The sequence below is a fragment of the Nannobrachium achirus genome (genome assembly GCF_963921795.1).
Source record: "Nannobrachium achirus genome assembly, chromosome: 3".
Classification (NCBI taxonomy): Eukaryota; Metazoa; Chordata; class Actinopteri; order Myctophiformes; family Myctophidae; genus Nannobrachium; species Nannobrachium achirus.
Window position 1 is genome coordinate 72,527,770 of NC_137812.1, and position 20,595 is coordinate 72,548,364.

At 44.2% G+C, this 20,595-nt stretch overlaps 1 protein-coding gene across 1 annotated transcript in view; it reads right to left on the minus strand.

The window, feature by feature from the left end:
- Positions 1-250: 250 nt before the first annotated feature.
- The window catches only part of LOC308282468 (striatin-like), a gene marked incomplete at both ends in the record, with an annotated part of 51,195 nt that continues 30,850 nt past the window's right edge, over positions 251-20,595 (minus strand). The window contains 13 exons of the mRNA XM_080722814.1: positions 251-420; positions 2,145-2,231; positions 3,234-3,335; positions 3,820-3,960; positions 5,722-5,895; positions 8,230-8,351; positions 8,628-8,675; positions 10,387-10,562; positions 12,516-12,649; positions 14,118-14,282; positions 15,065-15,157; positions 17,282-17,450; positions 20,273-20,414. Of these exons, the coding sequence (XP_080578940.1) occupies positions 251-420; positions 2,145-2,231; positions 3,234-3,335; positions 3,820-3,960; positions 5,722-5,895; positions 8,230-8,351; positions 8,628-8,675; positions 10,387-10,562; positions 12,516-12,649; positions 14,118-14,282; positions 15,065-15,157; positions 17,282-17,450; positions 20,273-20,414 (1,723 nt within the window). The remainder of the gene's footprint in view (positions 421-2,144; positions 2,232-3,233; positions 3,336-3,819; positions 3,961-5,721; positions 5,896-8,229; positions 8,352-8,627; positions 8,676-10,386; positions 10,563-12,515; positions 12,650-14,117; positions 14,283-15,064; positions 15,158-17,281; positions 17,451-20,272; positions 20,415-20,595) is intronic.

Sequence of the window (20,595 nt, forward strand, 5' to 3'; positions counted from 1 at the left end):
TCCATTTGCTCTCTGCAAGAGTTACAGACCCCAGCGGTCGGTCCATCGTTTATTTGGCGCCCCCTCCCCCCCCGCATCCGACGTCGAAAACCACCGAAGCTAGCGGTTGGTTTTGCGCTCTCGACAAAACAAACCAACCCTCGTAGTCCTCTTCATCATGCAGTCAGTGAGCTGTGGATGTGGGAGGGGTGGGTTTGGTTTTGGGTTAAGGGGCTGGGCGGGTGGTGTTTGGCGTCCGGGCGGGGCGGGGTCATACGAAGACCTTGGCGAGCGCGTCGGCCCCGGCGCTGGCGATGTAGCACTTGGCGGGGTGGAAGGCCACGTCGTGGATAGACTCCTCCCACTTCTTCCTGTGGGCGGTGAACTCCTGGATGCACGTCTTGCTCTCCATGTTCCACAGCCGGACGGAGCAGTCGTGACCTGGAGGGGGGGGGGGTCGGAGGGGGGGGGGGGGGGGGCAGCACCAGGGTGTCAGCTTTCAGGTTGTGACACACGGACTGACAGACAGACTGCAAAACCTTTCGGGCCTGACGGAGACAAACAGCCTTGGCAGTAAGGGTGTAACGATATAGTAACTGCATTTAAAAAAATCGAAGTATATCGAAATGAAAACAGCTAAAATCGAATCGTATCATTTGATCTTGTATCGTATCAAATCAACAGTGCAAAGAATCGATTGTATCGATACTAACTACTTGTGCATTGTATTTAGTGTTTTTAACTCTTTTACCGCTTCGGACGTTCTCGTTTGCCCCAATTTTCATCCCAGCTCGTTGCCAATACGAACGCTCGTTCTTTTACCTTGTCTGAGGACTGTAAGCTGATGAGGGGTCGCACGGGTGTGTACAGTAAAAACATCTCCCGTAACGCTGCTTTCAAATCTCCACCACACGTAAACATCAATGATGTCCAAATCACTTCCTGGCTGTTCTCTGTGGACCTGATCTAGATTATGCATTTCTATGCTCTGAACGACGGCAAGCGGAGCGGCCCAATTCACACCTATTCTTTGCATAAGGCTGCCCTCTGCCGCCAGCTTGGCTAAAGTACACATATAATAAATAAAAATAAGAATAAATCGTTTGCAAATAATGAATAGATATTTTTCTATAACATCGCAAAGGTAAGCTGCTTTTTCCTGGCACCAGCCCCAATAAATAAATAATAAATCTGGCAGTAGAACTGTTAACTCAAACTCTGCCCTCAAAATACCCCTTTGTACCCCTTCTCTGCCATGCCCGTAGAACCCGTAAATGTAATAAAAATTAATTAAAAAATGTTTTTTTATCGAAGCGGAACTAAAATAGGCCGGAACTAATGCTCCGTGATCGGTTTCTACACGGACACATTATTGAGCGGACAACTTAACATTGGAGTCCCTGAACCGGAGGCGGATGTCCGTCCTCTATTTTGGCCCGTTAGCTTTCTGTCTGAACTCCGCGGCTTACAGATGGAGAACTTATTGATCAATTGAAAAAGTTTCAACGGATTTGAGAAGCTGATGGAATACGCGAACACACGATGCATAGCAGTGTCCGATGACGCACGATGGGAACTGGACGAGCGCCCACGTTAACAGGTAGGAGAAGCCGGCAGTGAAAGACATAGAGAAATTAACGGGCTTTACGGCCGTAAACTACGAATGAGTTAAGAAGAAAAAAGAAAAGGAGGGGTTTAATTTATTTTCCTTTCCATATGGCTACACTGGTCTATCGATAAATGTGTGTAATCTTTGGGTTCATGTCAAGGTGCAGGTTTGTCAATATATAATGTTCATGTATTTGGCAGATAATCACAGTGTTTACTTATTTATAATATCCATAATAATACATGTTTCCCTTAAAAACCTGCACTATCCACACATTTCACACAGATGTAATGTCTTTGCTAAATAATTACTATATCGATTTTAAATCATTGAATCGAATCGTATCGTATCACCATGAATGAACCAATATCGTCCATGTATCGTATCGTCAACCATGTATCTTGATATGTATCGAATCGCTATTAAAATGTATCGTTACACCCCTACTTGGCAGCTAATCTACATTTGTTATGGCAAAATTAAGGCATTGAGAGTGTTAACAGAGTATTTCTTAAATGATTTATGACATAAACCACAGGTGTAAGTGAATACTTACTGCCAGACATCAGATAGAGTCCGTTAGGATCCACAGCCAGACATGTGACCGCGTCCAGGTGGGCCACCATGGAATGAATCAGCTTGCCTTTCAACGTGGGGAAAAAGAAAAGGAAAAATGACCAGGCTAATTGTTGTTATCATTGATTAGAAGAGTGGTTTTCAACCAGTGGTCCTTGAAGGGGGTTCCAGGTGGTCCCCAGCTAAATGATTAGAGCAGATCTTTAACTCTTGACGGGTCCATTTGGTTTCATTTTATGCAGAGTTAAACTATTGACTAACATCTGGCATTACTCAATTTACAATAAGTCTACACAATTAGAGAATGTAGAATAATTATTATATTGGTAAACGTTTTGCCTGTTCTCTCTCCCATGGCAATACATACATTGTGTATAAACTCTTAAATCCAAAGTTAACAAAATATCGAGGCCAGGTCTGAGCAAATGGTGGTCCGTGGCTCAAATGCAGAACAAATGATGGGCCTTGATATGAAAAAAGGTTGAAAACCGCTGGACAAACATGATGAAGTAGCATGAACTGTGAAGTAGGGCTTTAACGACTTGTGATTTTTGCAAGTCGACTCGTAAAAAAGTTGAGTTGAAGTCGATCGTTTGATGGCATCATCACATCACACAAGACCCCCCAATTATTTTGGGGGGTCCCCAGATGATTAACTTAATGTGAAACATTGTTTTCTCACTCAACTGTAAACAAACCAACATAAAGTTTAAGTGTGTAGAGGGTATCTGCACATTTCTAAAGTGCCAATTAAGGACTTTTTAATACCTCAAAAAATTACAAATTAAACATTGTCCAAATTGTCAAATATATAGAGGCAGAAATTGTGAAAATAGGCGATCTACATGCTCACAACGCCTCGCGCTATTTTCACAATAGAACCATGTTATACCAAATGTAATGTAGCACTGTAATATTGGATCATTCCGTCCTTGACAATAAGCAATCCTACTGTTTGAATGCTGTACAGACGCACACATGGAGCAAAAATAATGATAATGATTTTGTTTTACTTCGACTTGTCGACTTTTTCGTTAATGCCCTACTGTGAAGTGGTCACCATGGTTACCCGTGTTGTTGTCAAAGAACTGGATGTGTCTGTCCTCCTGGGCGGTGATGGTGATGGGCAGGGTGGGGTGGCTCAACACCCGGTTGATCTTACAGGGGGCGTCTGAAGAGGAAGGAAGAGGAGAGAAAAGGATGTGAGCTTAACACAAATGTCCCGCTGCCTCTGGCAATTTAGAACCAGGTGGTACACAGGACCGTTGAGTGATTTACCACGAGCGCTTCCAAACACTAACTCAACAAAAATAATCACCTACACAGCATTTCTTGACAGAAAGTAGCTCGTAACATATGAAACATACTCTGAACCCCTAACTGCTCCTGATGAGCAGGTTGGTGCCTTGCATGGTTTCCTCTGACATCTGTGTATATGAATGTGTGTGAATGGGTCAATGTAATGAATGTGTGTGTGAATGGGTGAATGTAATGAATGTGTGTGTGAATGGGTGAATGTAATGAATGTGTGTGTGAATGGGTGAATGTAATGAATGTGTGTGTGAATGGGTGAATGCAATGCACAATCTATGTAAAAGCACCTTGGATAAAGGCGCTGTATAAATGTACCATTTACCATTTATTCCATACAGTACCTGCTGAACCGGCTGAGTCCAGGGTGAGCAGCAGCTGCTGTGTCTCCATGTTGAACAGTCCAACATGGCCGCTGCTGAAGGAGGACAGCATGTGAGCTGGTTCACTGCTCACCACGTCTACTGAGGAGGGAACGCCCAGCTCTGAGAGAGAGAGAGAGAGAGAGAGAGAGAGAGAGAGAGAGAGAGAGAGAGAGAGAGAGAGAGAGAGGACAGCATGTGAGCTGGTTCACTGCTCACCACGTCTACTGAGGAGGGAACGCCCAGCTCTGAGAGAGACACACACAGGGACCAGATTACTCCTGTAAAGTGAAGACTAAAGGGCTTTGCACACAGGTGCGATTTTCAACCATTGCGTTTTTTTCCGTTTGCTGCATGATTAAAACGCATTGGATTTGGTGTGCAAGGCTGTGAGGAATCCCCACTGCGGATCCGAAAAGGAGTCATGAAAGGAGTGATGCGCATGCGACAAGACGCACAAATCGAACTGTGTTCGATCGGGGGGAAAAAAACACACTGCCGGTGTGCATGAGGTCATAGAGAATCATTGCTTTCTTTGAAAAATAATGAAATCGTCTGTTTTTTCCATTCGTTTTGTATTAATCATCTATAAAATGTACTAAACTAGTTTTCACAAGTTTTGTGCGACAGTCTTGTATGATGAAGCAGGGTTAGACAGTAGACACTAACCAATGGGACAGACCTAAACACCGGTAGCCATAGACTGTAAAAAAACATGGACGGTGCGAAGCCAATGCTTTCTATGCTGCGAAAATGACGCTTTTTTTGTCCCTTGTATGGGTGTCGCCATCATTGTTTGAATGGTACCCCAGGAATCATAAGGAATGCTATTGGCTGCCAACGGTCACATGGAACCGCAGGGATACATGGGAGAATGTGGTCGGAGCATACAGCACACGAAGAAGAACACAGCCGGCTGGTATCAGTTTAGTTGGCCTTGCCCCCCACAACTTTATCATCAATTTTAACATAAATGGGACCATATTGCACACAACGCATATCATGGTGATTGAAAGGCAGATTTTCGCTAGCAACAGGAACCATAAAGTATTTATGACGATGTTTATTAAGGTTAGAAAATCAAAGGGGGAAATGACTGGGGTCCAGTGGAGAACAAATCTTTTTGGTACCTTACGGGGGGAAAACAGCGCAACTAGCGGCCAATCATGGGATCTTTCTGTTCCCGGAAAGCTTCATGAATAATCCAGCCAACAACACGCCCTGCCGGTAGCACGGCACTTTGTTGACACTCCCATCAGCCGCTCTGGTGTCAAAGTTCAAGGGAACGTCAGGAAATGCCACTATAGGCAGCGTCATTCCAATCGTAACGAGCCTAATGTGTGGCCGTGACCAGGTCTGGAATTTCGTAATTTTAGGGGAAAGGCCATTTGGCCTTTGGTGTTGTCCTATTTTTTAGGGCACAAAGGCCACATGTCAGGGCAGGAAGGCCAACAAAAGACACCGGAGTCTACATGACAAGAAAGAGACACAGGTGTCTTCCAAAAAGGATTCCAAATAAGCCTGATGGCTTCTTCCTTTCCTTGCACTGTATTTTGTTCCCATGTATATGTTATGTTACATGTTTTATATGATGTGCTAATAAACTATACTACAACATATTGACAAGAAAGAGAAGCCAATGTGGCCCCAGGTCATGCCATTGGTTTGAGGGGCACAAGGCCAGAGGGGCAACAACGGCCATGGCCTTCATGGCCTCCATGAAATTCCTGCCCTGGCCGTGAGAACACACACTGGCTGCGGACGTGCGTACCACTGCCGGTGTTGCACTGAAAATAATGGGGGGGGGGGGGGGGGGGGGGCGCTGTTTTCACACGCGCCGTCCTCAGCCGGTGTGTGTTCCCCTCTATGCTATGTGGTCCTCACCTCCTGATTGGTTGAAGACAGCGAGGGCGGGGCCGGGGGCGGGGTCAGTGGCGTTCCACAGTCGGACCGTCCCATCTCCTGAGCAGGACAGCAGGCGCTGGTGGGCGGAGCTATAGACCACGCCCCACACACTGTCTGTGTGGCCAATCAGAGAGCCCCGCAGGACCCCGGGCTCTGGAGGGGGGGAGAGAGAGAGAGAGAGAGAGAGAGAGAGAGAGTGTGTGATGAGATGAGATGTGGCAAAAGAGACGGATAGACAGAGAGGTGAAAACAGATAAAAAGATGAATCACTTTAAAGGACAACTTTAGTTTTTTACAAGGGTTCATATTTTAGATTGTAATTAGAGAAAATAAAAGGTGAGCGTTAAAATGTTTCCATTTACTGCTTTCTATTGTTTTAGCAATTCTAGTATTTTGATTTCAGTGGTTCGGGGCATGCATACAAGTGGCTAAATATATATTTTTAGACACAATAAGCCAGCCATTTCTTTCTTACTATTTACACCAGCCCCCATCTGCCCATGAAAGATTGCGGTGTATCTTGGGAATGGGCTTATTGTGTCTAAAAATACATATGCATGCATGCCCCCCAGCAAAATCGTTGAAATCACTAAAACGATAGAAAGAAGTAAATGAAAACATTTTAACACTCAGTTTTTCTTATTTCTAAAATCTAAAATATGAACCCTTGTTGTAAAGTTGTACTTAAATCATTTAATGCCATAGATGAGATACCAGTAAGACTCCCTAATCGGGAGATAAGCGACTGTAGGTGGCTTATCTCCACAAATAGGGCAACAATTTGTTTTTCCCAAATATTCCTGATCCATGTTGATGACATGAGTGTAGACATGCTAGATGAGATATGAGGAGTCATTGCTTTGGTCAGACAGCTGTAGATTGACAAGAGTCCATTGTTGGCCACTAGAGGGAGCTGTTCACCGAGCTATGGAGTCACACTGGCTCCCCTGGCTTCTCTGTGAGACTGCATGCCTTGTGTGTGTGTGTGTGTGTGTGTGTGTGTATGTGTGTGTGTAGGTGTGTGTGTGTGTGTGTGTGTGTGTGTGTGTGTGTGTGTGTGTGTGTGTGTGTGTGCCTGAGCCGCCAATCATTTGACGACTTGATAATAATTCATCAAGTCAATTTGATCATTTGAGGAGACTCCGTTGGAGACTCTCTGGGGCCTTTTCCAGCAGCAGAGAACCGGTTCAGGTTCTTTCTCCCGAAAAGCTCACCTCTGGTTCATCCCATAGGCGGGAGAAAGAACCCCAACCTGTTCTTTGCCGTTGGAAAAGGCCCCTTTGAGTCTCCTAACAGAGTTTGCGCCGGTCTTCAACTTATGCATGACAGCCAGTCTAGTACAATACGGCAACCTACGTGCCGGAGCCGTGGTGGACCGGTGGCGGACAGTGTTGAGTTCTATACTGTACGCCTAGACTCCGTGTCCACAAGGCCGGTGTGAACAAGCCTTAAAAGGTTCCCTGGCTAATACAACAAATATGTCTTAATACATTATAATTGTCCTCTATAACTACATTGTAGAATTAAAAACACCTTCAATATTTTATTTCTACTAGAAATAGCGAATCTTTCACTCAATAGGGGAAATGCCCGTCGCAAGTTGATGATGTCATAAAACCATGTGTGGTCTATCCCTATGGAATGTATGGCATGTATGTGCAAAACAAAAACACACACACACCTTTGAAATATTGATTTGATGCTCATATTAACCAGTTTTACGTTTGTTTTTATTTTCACAAGCATGCCATAAATTCCATAGGGATAAATCACACATGACATTTATGACATCATCAACTTGCGACAGGCATTTCCCCTATTGAGTAAAAGATTAGCTATTTCTAGAAGAAATAAAATAATTAACACTTAAGTTGCAATGATTTTTTCTCTTTGAAGGTCCGCGATGCCATGGTCTCCATAGACTTCCATGTAATTCATAGTGCATGGATCGTGCACGCCCATGCCTAGATCATGCACCACGTGTGTGCAGGCTGTTCACAGCTTTCAAACAAAAAAATCTGCTTGGAAATCCGTTCAGGCATTCATGATTTAGTTGTTTTCTTCAGATGTAAACAAACATGGCTGCCATGTTTGAAAGAATGGGTTGGTATGGGGGTTAAACATGCAATTTCACGATTTCTGGAGGTCCAAAAAACTTTTTTTTTTTTTTTTTTTTTTTATGTTTTCTTTTTTTTCTTCAAAAACGGCCCAAACTCAGGAAATCGGGGTTGGCACAGGGGTGGTACCAATACAAACTCGGGAAACTCTGGGTTGGCACCAGATGTGTTAAGGTTGTTTTTACTTTTACATTGTAGTTATAGAGGACAATTATAATGTATTAAGGCATATTTGTTGTATTAGCCAGGGATCCCTTTAAGAAGTGGAGAGTACCATAGGGGTCGTAGGGGTGTGAACAAGCCTTAAAGAAGTGGAGCGTACCATAGAGGTCGTAGGGTTAGGGTTAGGGTTAGAAGAAGTGGAGCGTACCATAGAGGTCGTAGGGGTCCACGTTGGGGTTGGGAGTGTTCCAGCACTGAATGGTACCGTCCATCCCTCCACTGAAACACTGGTCTCCTGTAGAACTCATGGTGACGCACAACACCGCAGAGCTACACAATAACACAAACACAAACACAGACACAAACACAAACACAACACAACACATCTGTTAACACACTTAGACACATTTTAGCCATTATTGTATGCTTTAACTATTGAAAAACAGCAGATATACAAGCTCACTGCGAGTCTGTAGATCTGCTATTTTTGAAAAATCGATAAAATGTGTGCGACTCTTTGAATATATTGACCCGTTTCTCTAAATGACTTCTAAATCCTTCCTCTAAATCAATGCTTCTCAAACATTTCCATGCAGAAGGACTCACCAGTGAGCTCTGAATGTGTAGATGGGTTCTACGTCCAGAGCAGCACACCTGAACACAACACAGAACAGAACATTAGGTCAGTTCAGCTCTGAACAAACCACCTAGCATCCACCTGTAGAACAGAACATCAGGTCAGTTCAGCTCTTAACAAACCACCTAGCATCCACCTGAACACAGAACAGAACATTAGGTCAGTTCAGCTCTGAACAAACCACTTAGCATCCACCTGTAGCCACCATGCAGCTCCACCAATCATGTTCACACCCAGATTTAAAAAAAAAAGAATCTCCTGCTATTCTCCTTTTGCACAAAGTAGTGCATTGCAAGATAGAGGGCGCCAGATCCCTTTTAGTCACACCCTACCACTACTTCCTGTTCATCCACAGAGCATTGATTCTAGTTGTTTTCTCCATTAGATTTCTTTTCACTTTTTTCAACTTTTATTACTTGGGATGGTAAAAAGATGAGGCAGACAAATACAATGTATTTTGACAAATAATAAAAGTTGAAAAAAGTGAAAAGAAAGCACTTTAATCTAATGGAGAAAACCACCAACATGTGGAACGCCCTACTGCAGGCCTTAAAGGAGTGCAAATCCCTAGCCTCCTTCAAAATTGGTCTGAAAAGTCACCTACAAACGGCTGCTACTCAAAACTCATAATAGACTAAGCCCAAACCTACCTCCCCTTTTCCACTGTAAATATCTCCTATTTCTCTTTATTACTATCATTTATTTTTCCCCTTATTTTAATTTTTTATCACTGCTTTTTTCTTTTCTCCCTTTGTCACTGACAATTCCCAAGCAAAGTACTGTGTTCTATCCGTCTGTCTTTCAATGTTGAGATACATAAAGTGGTTCCTGTGAAAATATGCCACAAGGCGCACTAGAATCTCCTTTGACCTTGTACCAGTGAACTGTACTGTCACAAAACTGTACTTTTTCCTATGCAAACTTTGAATACATTCTTCAATAAATCAATCAATCAATCAATCAATCATGCAGCAGTGGACGGATGGGTGGAGGTTGTCAGGTCCAGTATAATACTTCTTGGCAGGAGCCGTCTTGCTGAGGTTCCACAGCTTCAGGGTCAGGGGTTAGTATTTGTATGTAGTAGGGTATGTATGTGTATGTACTGTATGTATGAATACTTCTTAACTCATTGAATGCCCTTTTCAAGATGGCCGCCAAGTACCAGGATGCCACGTTCTTAAATTTCTAGTGCACGGATCAATTTTTTGTGCACAGATCGTGCACGCCCATGCACCATATATGCACCATATGTGTAGTACTTTTTAACAGCTTTCAAACTAAAAAATCTGCTTGGAAATCCGTTCAGGCATTCATGAGATAGAAGCCTTCAAAGTCAGACAAAACAAACACTGCCACCTTCCTAAATTTCTAGTGCACAGATCAATTCTTAGTGCACGGATCGTGCACGCCCATGCCTAGATCATGCAACCATATGCGTAGTACTTTTTAACAGCTTTCAAACAAAACAATCCGCTTGGAAATCCGTTCAGGCATTCATGAGATACAAGCCTTCAAAGTCAGACAAAACAGCCATTTTTGACATTGTGTGTGTGTTTGTTATGGGGCTAAACATGCAATTTCGCAATTGCGATCATGCCTAATACATTTGAGGCATTTTTAGAATTTTTTTTATAAAAAAAAATTTAGACTTGCTGAGGTTCCACAGGGTTAGGGTTAGTATTAGTATGTAGTAGGGTATGTATGTGTATGTACTGTATGTATGTATACTTCTTGGCAGGAGCAGTCTTGCTGAGGTTCCAGAGCTTCAGGGTGCCGTCCTCTGAGGCTGTGACCAGGACCGGATCCACGGGGTGGAAGGCCAGGCTGCGGATGGAGTCAAAGTGGCTCCGCAGCGTGTACTTTGGGTTCCAGGTTTTCCTCAGAGCGTCCTGGTTGCTGGCCATCTGACAGGGTGAGATTACACTTTAAAACAAACCCTTATTGTCTGTTTGGTTTTATACTATAGTTTGACCAATTAAGACCTGGGATTATTTTATACTTTGGCTATTGAAAAATAGCAGATATACAAGCTCACAGCACGGCACCGAGTGCTGCGCTGCGAGCTTGTAGAGCTTGTAGATCTGTAGAAGTCTTTGAATATTGAAATTTTAAGACAAACATTCGTAACTGTAATTTTGCTTCTGGGGGGTCCCTGGAACTAAATATTTTGAGATGGGGATCCGTGGCCACGTACATATCCTTTCACATCCCAGTATGAGGCTGGCTGTGAGACTGGCCAGCCAGCCTCATACTGTGCATTCACTCACTCGTTACTTCCCACAATATGAGTCTGGATATTGGGCTATAGGCAGCTTGAAAAGTGGGCAGGAGTACTTGCTTTGACAGACAGACTCCTCTAACCAATCAGTTACCGATCATTTTCTGATTTCTCATACGCGGGGGCTCTTAAGTCTGACATCATTTTGTAGGCAGAGGAGAACTTTTGGGGCCAAAAGGCCCCAAAATCGCCTGTGAATCGTTTTACTATTTACTAATTTGTATTCTCTTTCTTGTTGACAGGAAAGTGGTAGAATTATACTTTAGTCGTTATTTTTGTCTCGGATCTGTTGAAATAGCGAGGGACAGATATTGACAATAAATCTGCTTGGAGGTCTGACTACAGAATGATGTCACGGCTAAAAAGCCCCATAGGCCGAAGTCCTCCAGACCTGATACTGGGGAAGGAATGAGTGAGCGCAGTATTTTGATTGATTGATTGAACTTTATTTATTCTCGAAAAGAGCATTGAGGTTCACCCTCATTTGCAATGCTGACGAGATTACATACAAAAAGATCAACAATTAGCATACAAATATAAAACAACAAAAACATCATAGACATCATAGACAATTAGTAAGTTAAAAACAATTGCATACCGAGGTAGGGAGACCTAAGAGCATGTTATTAAATTGTCCATAGGATATTGGAGCATTAATTTTTAGCATGAGTTGTAGAGTGTTCCATGAGTCAGGGGCATCAAAACAGAAAGCTGATTTACCTAGTTCAGAGTGAATCAATGGAACCTCAAGTTGAAGCCAGTCACTTGAGCGGGTCTGGTAAGTATTCTTTTTCCAATCTATCAATATTCTAATATAGGGTGGTAATTTCCCGTCAATAGCCTTAAAAATAAACTGGTACCAGTGTCTTGTTCTTCTCTCGGAAAGGGAAGGCCAACCTGCTCTCTCGTAGAGGGTACAATGGTGAGTACTGTAGCTTTCACCCGTCATAAATCTCAGTGCTGAATGGTAAACTGTATCTAAGGGTAAAAGAGTAGTAGTAGGGGCAGCATTTCTATAAATGACATCCCCATAATCTAATACGGACATAAAGACAGCTTCTACAATCCTTTTCCTACAGATCATTGGGAAGTTGACTTTGTTTCTATATAGAAAACCAATTTTCTGTCTGAGTTTGGTGGCTAGATCAGAGATGTGATATTTAAATGTAAGTTTTTCATCCAGCCAAATACAAAGATATTTATATTCTGTGACTCTTTCAATGGGAGATCTACTAAAAGTGTTTATATGCAAACCATTATTGTTCATAGTTTTGGCTCTTGAAAACAGCATAAACTTTGTCTTATTTGAGTTCAAAACTAACTTAAGCGAAATGAGAGCATCCTGCAGGGTATTGAAAGCCAGTTGCAGTTTTTCCATGGCTAATTCAACGGAACTGGCTGTGCAGTAAATAATGGTATCGTCTGCATAGAGATGGGATTGGCAATCTTTTAATTTGGACACTATATTATTTATATAGTATCAGGGCTGGCTTGCCAGGCTAGGTAGATGCACCATTTCCCATTCCCCAGTACATGTGTGTGTGTGTGTGCGTGTGCGTGTGCGTGTGTGTGTACTTACGTGGTAGGCCAGGCCCTCTTCCTCGTTGCTCACAGTGAGTCCAGCCAGCTCTCCCAGACCCATGTGACCTGAGACTGATGAGTCATCACCCAACAGGAAGGACTTCCCTGTGCAGGGCAGGAAGCTCTGAACCTCTACTGGAGGGCACACACCACACATGCACAGACAACTTTAAACCTTTAACCCATTTAGGCCTAGAATTATTGAATGCTTTAACCAGTGAAAAATAGCAGATATACAAGCTCACCGCGAGCTTGTAGATCTACTATTTTTGAAAAAGTCGTGAAAATGTGTGCAAATCTTTGAATATATGTATTTTCAAAGCGAACGTTTGTAACTCAAATTTTGCTTCTGGGTGGTCCATGGAACTAAATGTTGAGGTGTGGGTCCGTGGCCAAATAAATATCAGTTTGGGGGTCCTTCACATGAAAAGGTTTGAGAACCACTGACATAGTAGTCTCTCAAGAACAGACTAACTGAGCTCCAGTTAAGTGAAAAGGACCTTTTCTTTGACGATGGCTGGCCAGATTGCTGACATAGAAACATAAGGTTTTTCAAAAAATCTTAGAAGGATTCAAAAGACACTTATAGAATCGGGTCAAAATTCTAATTTTCACGATTTCTAAAAAAAAAATAGCAGATCTACAAGCTTGCAGCGCGGCACTCGGTGCCGCACTGTGAGCTTGTATATCTGCTGTTTTTCAATAGTTAAAGCATAAAATAATGATACACAATAATGTGTACCCGTTCTAAATGGGTTGAATGCATCTGTTGGGGAGACATGCCAAACGTTGCGCACACACACACTCCTTGGATGGCAACTCACAAGTCACAACCTCCAGCCCTGATTTCTCACATGGCCCTCTATTGTACATAAACACTATTGATACTGTATGTAAGAGGTCTAATGAAGATGCCTGGTATATTGAGAAAAGTTGACTGATTGATTGAATACTTTATTAGAAGTTTGCATAGGAAAAGTACAGGTCAGTACAATTCAGACACAAGGTCTACTTGACTAGTACTGTAATAGGATTTAAAGGACAACTTTGTTTTTTTAAAACAAGGGTTCATATTTTAGATTGTATTTAGGGAAAAGAAAAAGTGAGTGTTAAAATGTTTTCATTTGCTTCGTTCTATTGTTTTATCGCGTTTACCGTGCTAAAATGTGGGGCATGTGTACGCATGGGGGCATGCGTACAAGTGGCTAAATATGTATTTTTAGACACAATAAGCCAGCAGTTTCTGTATTGCTATTTACAGTAACTTCTAGCCCGGTAGCCCCCATAAGTCACATCCAACCATGAAAGGTTGCGTTGTATCTTGGGAATGGGCTTATTCTGTGTAAAATGACATATTTAGCCACCTGTACGCATGCCCCCAACCACTGAAATAAGAATCTCTAAAGCAATAGAAAGAAGTAAATGAAATAATGTTAACGCTCATCTTTTATATTCTTTAATTACAATCTAAAATATGAACCCTTGTTGTAAAAAAAACAAAGTTGTCCTTTAAACCCAAGAAAGCACTTTTGCTTGTTTACATTGGGGTCCTTTGTACTCAATTCAAATCAATAAAGTCACAACTATCCTTGCCAATTACCTTCCTCCGTCCGTCCCAGGTCCGGCTCAGCGATCCTGGGTCCGCCGGGGCGGGGAGAGGGAGGGGAAGGGGTGGAAGGGGGAGGCCCTGGAGGCTGCAGCGAGGGCAGCTCCTCCGCTTCCCGCAGGTTAGCCAGCATGTCCTGAAGCTTAGAACGGTTTGGTCCTGGAGAAATGGGAGAAGCAAAATATGGACATATAGGAAGGGAATATCTTAAAAAGTCCTGGAATACATTCCTTACCAAAACATTTCTTCACCAATGTGTTTGTAAAGGTGTCTAGTAACATATCTCACAAAGTCTCAGTTTCCCTTAGGAGAATCCGTGACAGCTGCTGAAAGTTGGGGTCCCATTAAATTAACCAAACACACCAAAATAAATATGCTTTAAGTAGCATGTGAGGGGTCAAACTAGGGTTTTTTTTATGATTCTGAATCCATTGCAAGCATTCGTTTTGCACAACAAACATTCCTTGGGGTAAAGGCAGCTCCCACAAAACTGTGAAAAGTGATGACTCAAAAAACTATTTTTGTCGGGCCGTTTTTTGGCCAAGGAATGTTTTTCGTGCAAAACAAATGCTTGCAATGGATTCAGAATCATACAAAAAAAAAACACTAGTTTGACCCCTCACGTGCTACTTAAAGCATATTTATTTTGGTGTGTTTTATCCTGTATAGTAAAGTTAATGGGACCCCAACTTTCAGCAGCTGTCAAAGATTCTCCTAGGGAAACTGAATTTCAGTCTTTGTGGGATGTGTTACTAGACACCTTTACAAACACATCGGTGAAGAAATCTTTTGTTAAGGAATTTATTCCAGGATATGACACTATTTCTGAAGATATTCCCTTCCTACATAAGAGGTTTCTACCCGACAGCGAATGTAGAGACAGACAGACAGACAGACAGACAGACAGACAGACAGACAGACAGACAGACAGGTAAACTTACTCTTCACCCCCTTCTTGCCTTTGCGCTCCTTCCTGTACTCCTCCTTCAGCTGGGCTATGAGAGCCTGGTCCACCTCCCACTGCACCTCCTTATCTACACCCAGCAGGGGAGGGGAGAGGAGGGGGGGGGGGGGAGAGGAGAAGCAGGAGGAGGAGCAAGAGGAAGGAGATGAGGAAAGGGAAGATGAGGTGAAGGTGAAGGAGCAGGAAGTGAAGGAAGAACAGGAAAAGGAGGTGAAGGAAAAAAACAAACAGGAAGTGAAGGAAAAGGAAGGAAGAGGAAAAGGAGGAGTCAGGGTGTTTGAGGATCAACCAGTGCTATTAACCTGACTCCGCCAGATGGTGGCAGTAGTGCGTATACTGCATATACCACACTACTTTTTACCATCTGGGCTTGCCCGAAGCTGCCGCTGATTGGTCCGGCCCGGGACTTTACGAGCGATATCAACTCTCCCTGAGTAGGTTCAGATGGTGGCAGTAGTGCGGTACGCACTACTGCCACCATCTGGTGGAGTCAGGTTACGGTACTATGCTATTTGTTGCTAATACTTCTACTTGTACTACTAACACTAGCAATAGGACTAAAACTTCTACTAGTAGTAATACTAAAACTAGGAATAGTATTAATACCACTACTACTAGTACTATTACATTGTACTAGTATAATTCTACTTTCACTGTAATAGCAGCACTACTACAATTAATACTATTAAATAGTACTACAAGTAGACAAGTTGAGCTATCAGCAGCGTTTGACACAGTGAACCACAGCCCTGGACACCCTTTCTGACGTCGGCAGCATCATCACAGGGGCGGAACTCAAGGGCTTCCCCTCCTGGCCTGCCTGACTGAACGGACCTGCCAGGTTTTCTGTCATCCCGCCATACACTCCTGTTCCCAGCAGGGTTCACACACATTTTTACCAATGAATTTCCAAAACTTATCCAGAATATTTTAGCCAATTTCCAGGACTATACAAAACTACTAGACAAACTACTAGACAAAAACGAGTCGCTTACTCCTACGTGCAATGCCCAAAGACAGTCAGTGTAGCAAAAATAAAGCGTGCACGGCACACTGCGAACGGGGTGTGGCGTGCAGGCGGATAGTGCACGATGGACACACACGTGCCCACGTCAAAAGTTTAGAAAATCTTTTTTTATGGTGGCAGTAAATGAGTTAACAAAATCAATAACCAAAAACTATGCATAGCTATTTTTTTCCAGGACCCTTGATCAATTCCAAAACTTTTCCAATCCTGGAAAAATATTTTTCTAATTTCAAAATATTTCCAGGAATTTCATGACTGTGGGAACCCTGTCCCAGAGTCCCCCAGGTATCTGTACATAAGCCCTCACCTTTTCTCCCTCTCTACAGACACCACATCTCTTGGCTCTGTAATGTGTGCTCACAAGCTGTCACTTGCTACAAGCATGCAAGTGCAGGGGAGACTCGAGCAGACTGTCAACCACATCGCAATCAACTCCTGTCTCCTGTGTGCTATTATTGTCTCCGTTGGAGTTGCCTTGTAAAGGAGCGCTTGTTTTCGGTTGGAGACCATCTAGCCGTGCTGTTTCAAGCGGACTTGAGCCATGTGAGACACCGCTGAGTGAGCTAAAGCGAGCAAATCTCAGTGTCAAACGTTGCAAAGTCCATTTGAGATGACTCAGTGCCGTCCGAGGTATAAACAAAGCCTATCCTTGCCTCCCTGACATTTCTATTATAAATAACCTTTTTATCATGCCTTGTTTTACGACATGTAAACATGTTGTGTGTGTGTGTGTGTGTGTGTGTGTGTGTGTGTGTGTGTGTGTGTGTGTGTGTGTGTGTGTGTGTGTGTGTGTGTGTGTGTGTGTGATATGTTCTGCATAGTACTGTGTTCTATGTGTCTATCATTCTGTTACATGAGTTAAAAACAGACCCCAATTGAAACAAGCCCAAAAGCTTTTTTGAGGTATCCTTTTAGTTTACCTTCTACCAGTGAACTGTACTGTCATGAAACTGTACCTTTTCCTTCTAATAACGTCATCATTGAAGCAGTTTTATAATTGCAATATTACAAGAGAGGGTGTGCCATTATCGTGAGATATAATCACTTCTGCGCTGCCAACAGAACTCACCCTTCAGGCTCGTTCCTGAGGCAATGCAGGCGTGATGATATCTGACGATACAGCACACCCTCTCGTGTAATATTGCTTAAGTATAACATCCTTCTCACCCCAGTCTCCTCTCTCCTCTCCTCTCCTGGACTGCGGGGGTCCGTCTCCGTCCATCTCGTCAGGACTGGACAGGAAGTCGAAGCCCTTCAGAGCCTCCTCCGTGTCGGGGTCATCGCTGAGGTCGGAGGTCGAGCTGGACGGCGTGGACGACTGCGTCTTCCTCACCAGCTGTGTTTAGAACAACGATGTTATGATGGAGAGATGGACGATCATATCCACGTCCAGCTGGATATTTTATTTGTTTGCTAAATTAATTTGTATAAACCTTTATTTAACCAGTAAAAACATTGAGACGTAGCTGTCCTTTTACAAGAAAGAACTGGTCAAAAGGTGGAGAGGTCACACAGATAAAAGAAGTATATAAATCAAACACAGTGTGACGTGAGCGGTTCTATATTTGTATTTATTTTTATCCCATGATTTTGTAACACATTTTTCACCCAGTGTCAATTATCTAATGTAATCCTGGGCGCTACACTCCCTCTGCCAACCTGGGAGACGGACGAACGGACTGACCTCATGCTTCCTTCTATGCATGAGGAGTCCAAGTTGCTTCTTTTCACCTGACAGGGGGGGGGGGTCCCCAGTTGGAAGGAACAAGTTATTCCAACCAGTTCCTTTCCCCTCCATCAGGCCAGGGGGAGTTATTATAGAGACCACGATTACGGCATGTTTTTTTTGTGAGGGTACCTACCCGAGGAGACACAGGGAGAACATGCAAACTCCACAAAGAAAGGCCCTTTTGCCAACCCCACCTAGGGTGTGGGCGCTGATGCCAACCCCACCTAGGGTGTGGGCGCTGATGCCAACCCCACCTAGGGTGTGGGCGCTGATGCCAACCCCACCTAGGGTGTGGGCGCTGATGCCAACCCCACCTAGGGTGTGGGCGCTGATGACAACCCCACCTAGGGTGTGGGCGCTGATGCCAACCCCACCTAGGGTGTGGGCGCTGATGCCAACCCCACCTAGGGTGTGGGCGCTGATGCCAACCCCACCTAGGGTGTGGGCGCTGATGCCAACCCCACCTAGGGTGTGGGCGCTGATGCCAACCCCACCTAGGGTGTGGGCGCTGATGCCAACCCCACCTAGGGTGTGGGCGCTGATGACAACCCCACCTATAGGGTGTGGGCACTGATGACAACCCCACCTAGGGTGTGGGCGCTGATGACAACCCCACCTAGGGTGTGGGCGCTGATGACAACCCCACCTAGGGTGTGGGCGCTGATGACAACCCCACCTAGGGTGTGGGCGCTGATGACAACCCCACCTATAGGGTGTGGGCACTGATGACAACCCCACCTAGGGTGTGGGCGCTGATGACAACCCCACCTAGGGTGTGGGCGCTGATGACAACCCCACCTATAGGGTGTGGGCACTGATGACAACCCCACCTAGGGTGTGGGCGCTGATGACAACCCCACCTAGGGTGTGGGCGCTGATGCCAACCCCACCTAGGGTGTGGGCACTGATGCCAACCCCACCTAGGGTGTGGGCGCTGATGCCAACCCCACCTACAATAAACTTTGAGCGCTTTGTGCCAAGATATAGGCCAGATGTAGGCCAGATGTAGGCCAGATGTAGGCCAGATGTAGGCCAGATGCAGGGACGTGCTGGCCATTGGGAAAAGCGGGACAACTCCCGAATGGCCGGTTCATTCCTGGCCGGTCCAGGCCGGCCATTAGGAAAAAAATAATAATAAAATGTCCCTGTCGGGCAGAAACCTCGTATCTCCAAGTTTCAAATGTATCAATTTTTTCGCAATGCAAAGCCCTGCTTCATCATACAAGGCTGTTGCACAAAAGTAGTGAAAACAGCAGATCTACAAGCACAGATGCGGTGCGAGGCGTTGTGTGCTTGTAGATCGGCTGTTTTCACTAGTTTAAATCATTTTTTAAATGATCAATACTAAACAAACGGTTTTGGACATACAAGGTTTCCACCCGACAACGACGAAATATAATGTAATATAATGTAATTGGCCCACTGGCTTGTCACTTGTCATGATCTGAAATGGCAAATCTTTGAGTAGCAGCAGCGCTATAGAGAGGGATCTCTCTCTATGGCGCGCAATGAGGACCTCTCCAACTCTTTTTTCCCGGGCTGAATCAGGGGCCCAGCACGTCCTTGGCCACATGTAGGCCAAGCTTGGCCAATGGGACCCTGGGCGTACAACAAACTTTGGACAAAGCCAGATGCTCGAGCTTAGCTCCTTCCAGGAAGGAACCCCGCTCAAACACATATAGCCATATGACAGACAGACTGCCGACATTGCTCACTAAGGTAAAATAAAACAAAGAAATACATCTAAGACATTACAGGAGAGCTGGTAGGAGAACAAATAGGAGAAAAAAAGGGATTATTACACATCACTCGAAAACAGCTGGGCTTCAGTGGCGAGCTTCATGAAACAAATTAGTTACGACACTTTGAGTGCAGACGGTCTTTAGTCCAAGGGTAGTCTCGCGTAGCCAGACAACTATTCCACAATCTCTAAATGCTATATAGTCTGGAACAGCAGCTCCCTAACGGCGAGTAATGGAAACGGGCATTACCGTTCAAGAAAATATATTTTAAAATGTCATTTCTGCTAAGCAGCAAGCTAAACATGCTTATATGATTTTTATTTATATAATGATAAATGTGTGCGATGTGAGACTGAAACGGAAGTGACGTGGGGGCTTCACTTCCGTTTCATCTCGCACTCATCGTTTCTATTTCCCTTTACCAGACTGTATGCCGGGAGCATTTGACCAAATCGCGGAGGCAACAGTCTGGCCACGCGAGACTAGTCCAAGGGTGACGCAGGATAATCTGATAACATTTGGAATTCATCAATATTACTACAACAATATCACTTCACCATGCTTAGTAAAACTGACCTGATTTGCACTGTACTTCGTACTTAGTTCTTTTTTCCATTTGCGGCCAACTCTCTTCGCCAAAAATAGCTGATCTACAAGCTCAAGCTTGTGAGCTTGTAGAGTACGTACCGTGGTAGTCAGGTCCAGGATGCTCTTGTCTTTTCCTTCACTGTCCTCCTCATCCTCCTCTTCATCACTGAGCTCTGCTGCAGAGCTCTCTATGAACTGGAACACCTCCAGAACCCTGGCCGAGTCCGACATACCTGCTTTACTGGAGGGAGGGAGGGAGAGGGATATTTTAAATTGTAAGATATTTTTACTGTGTTTAACTCAACTTTCCTCCTCACCCGTAAGTCGGATTTTCATTCCGAAAAAAGATCTGAGCAGCTGGTGGCAACCCGGCACATGCACAGAGCGCGTGCGTGGAGCGCCCGACGCAAAAGTAGCTATTT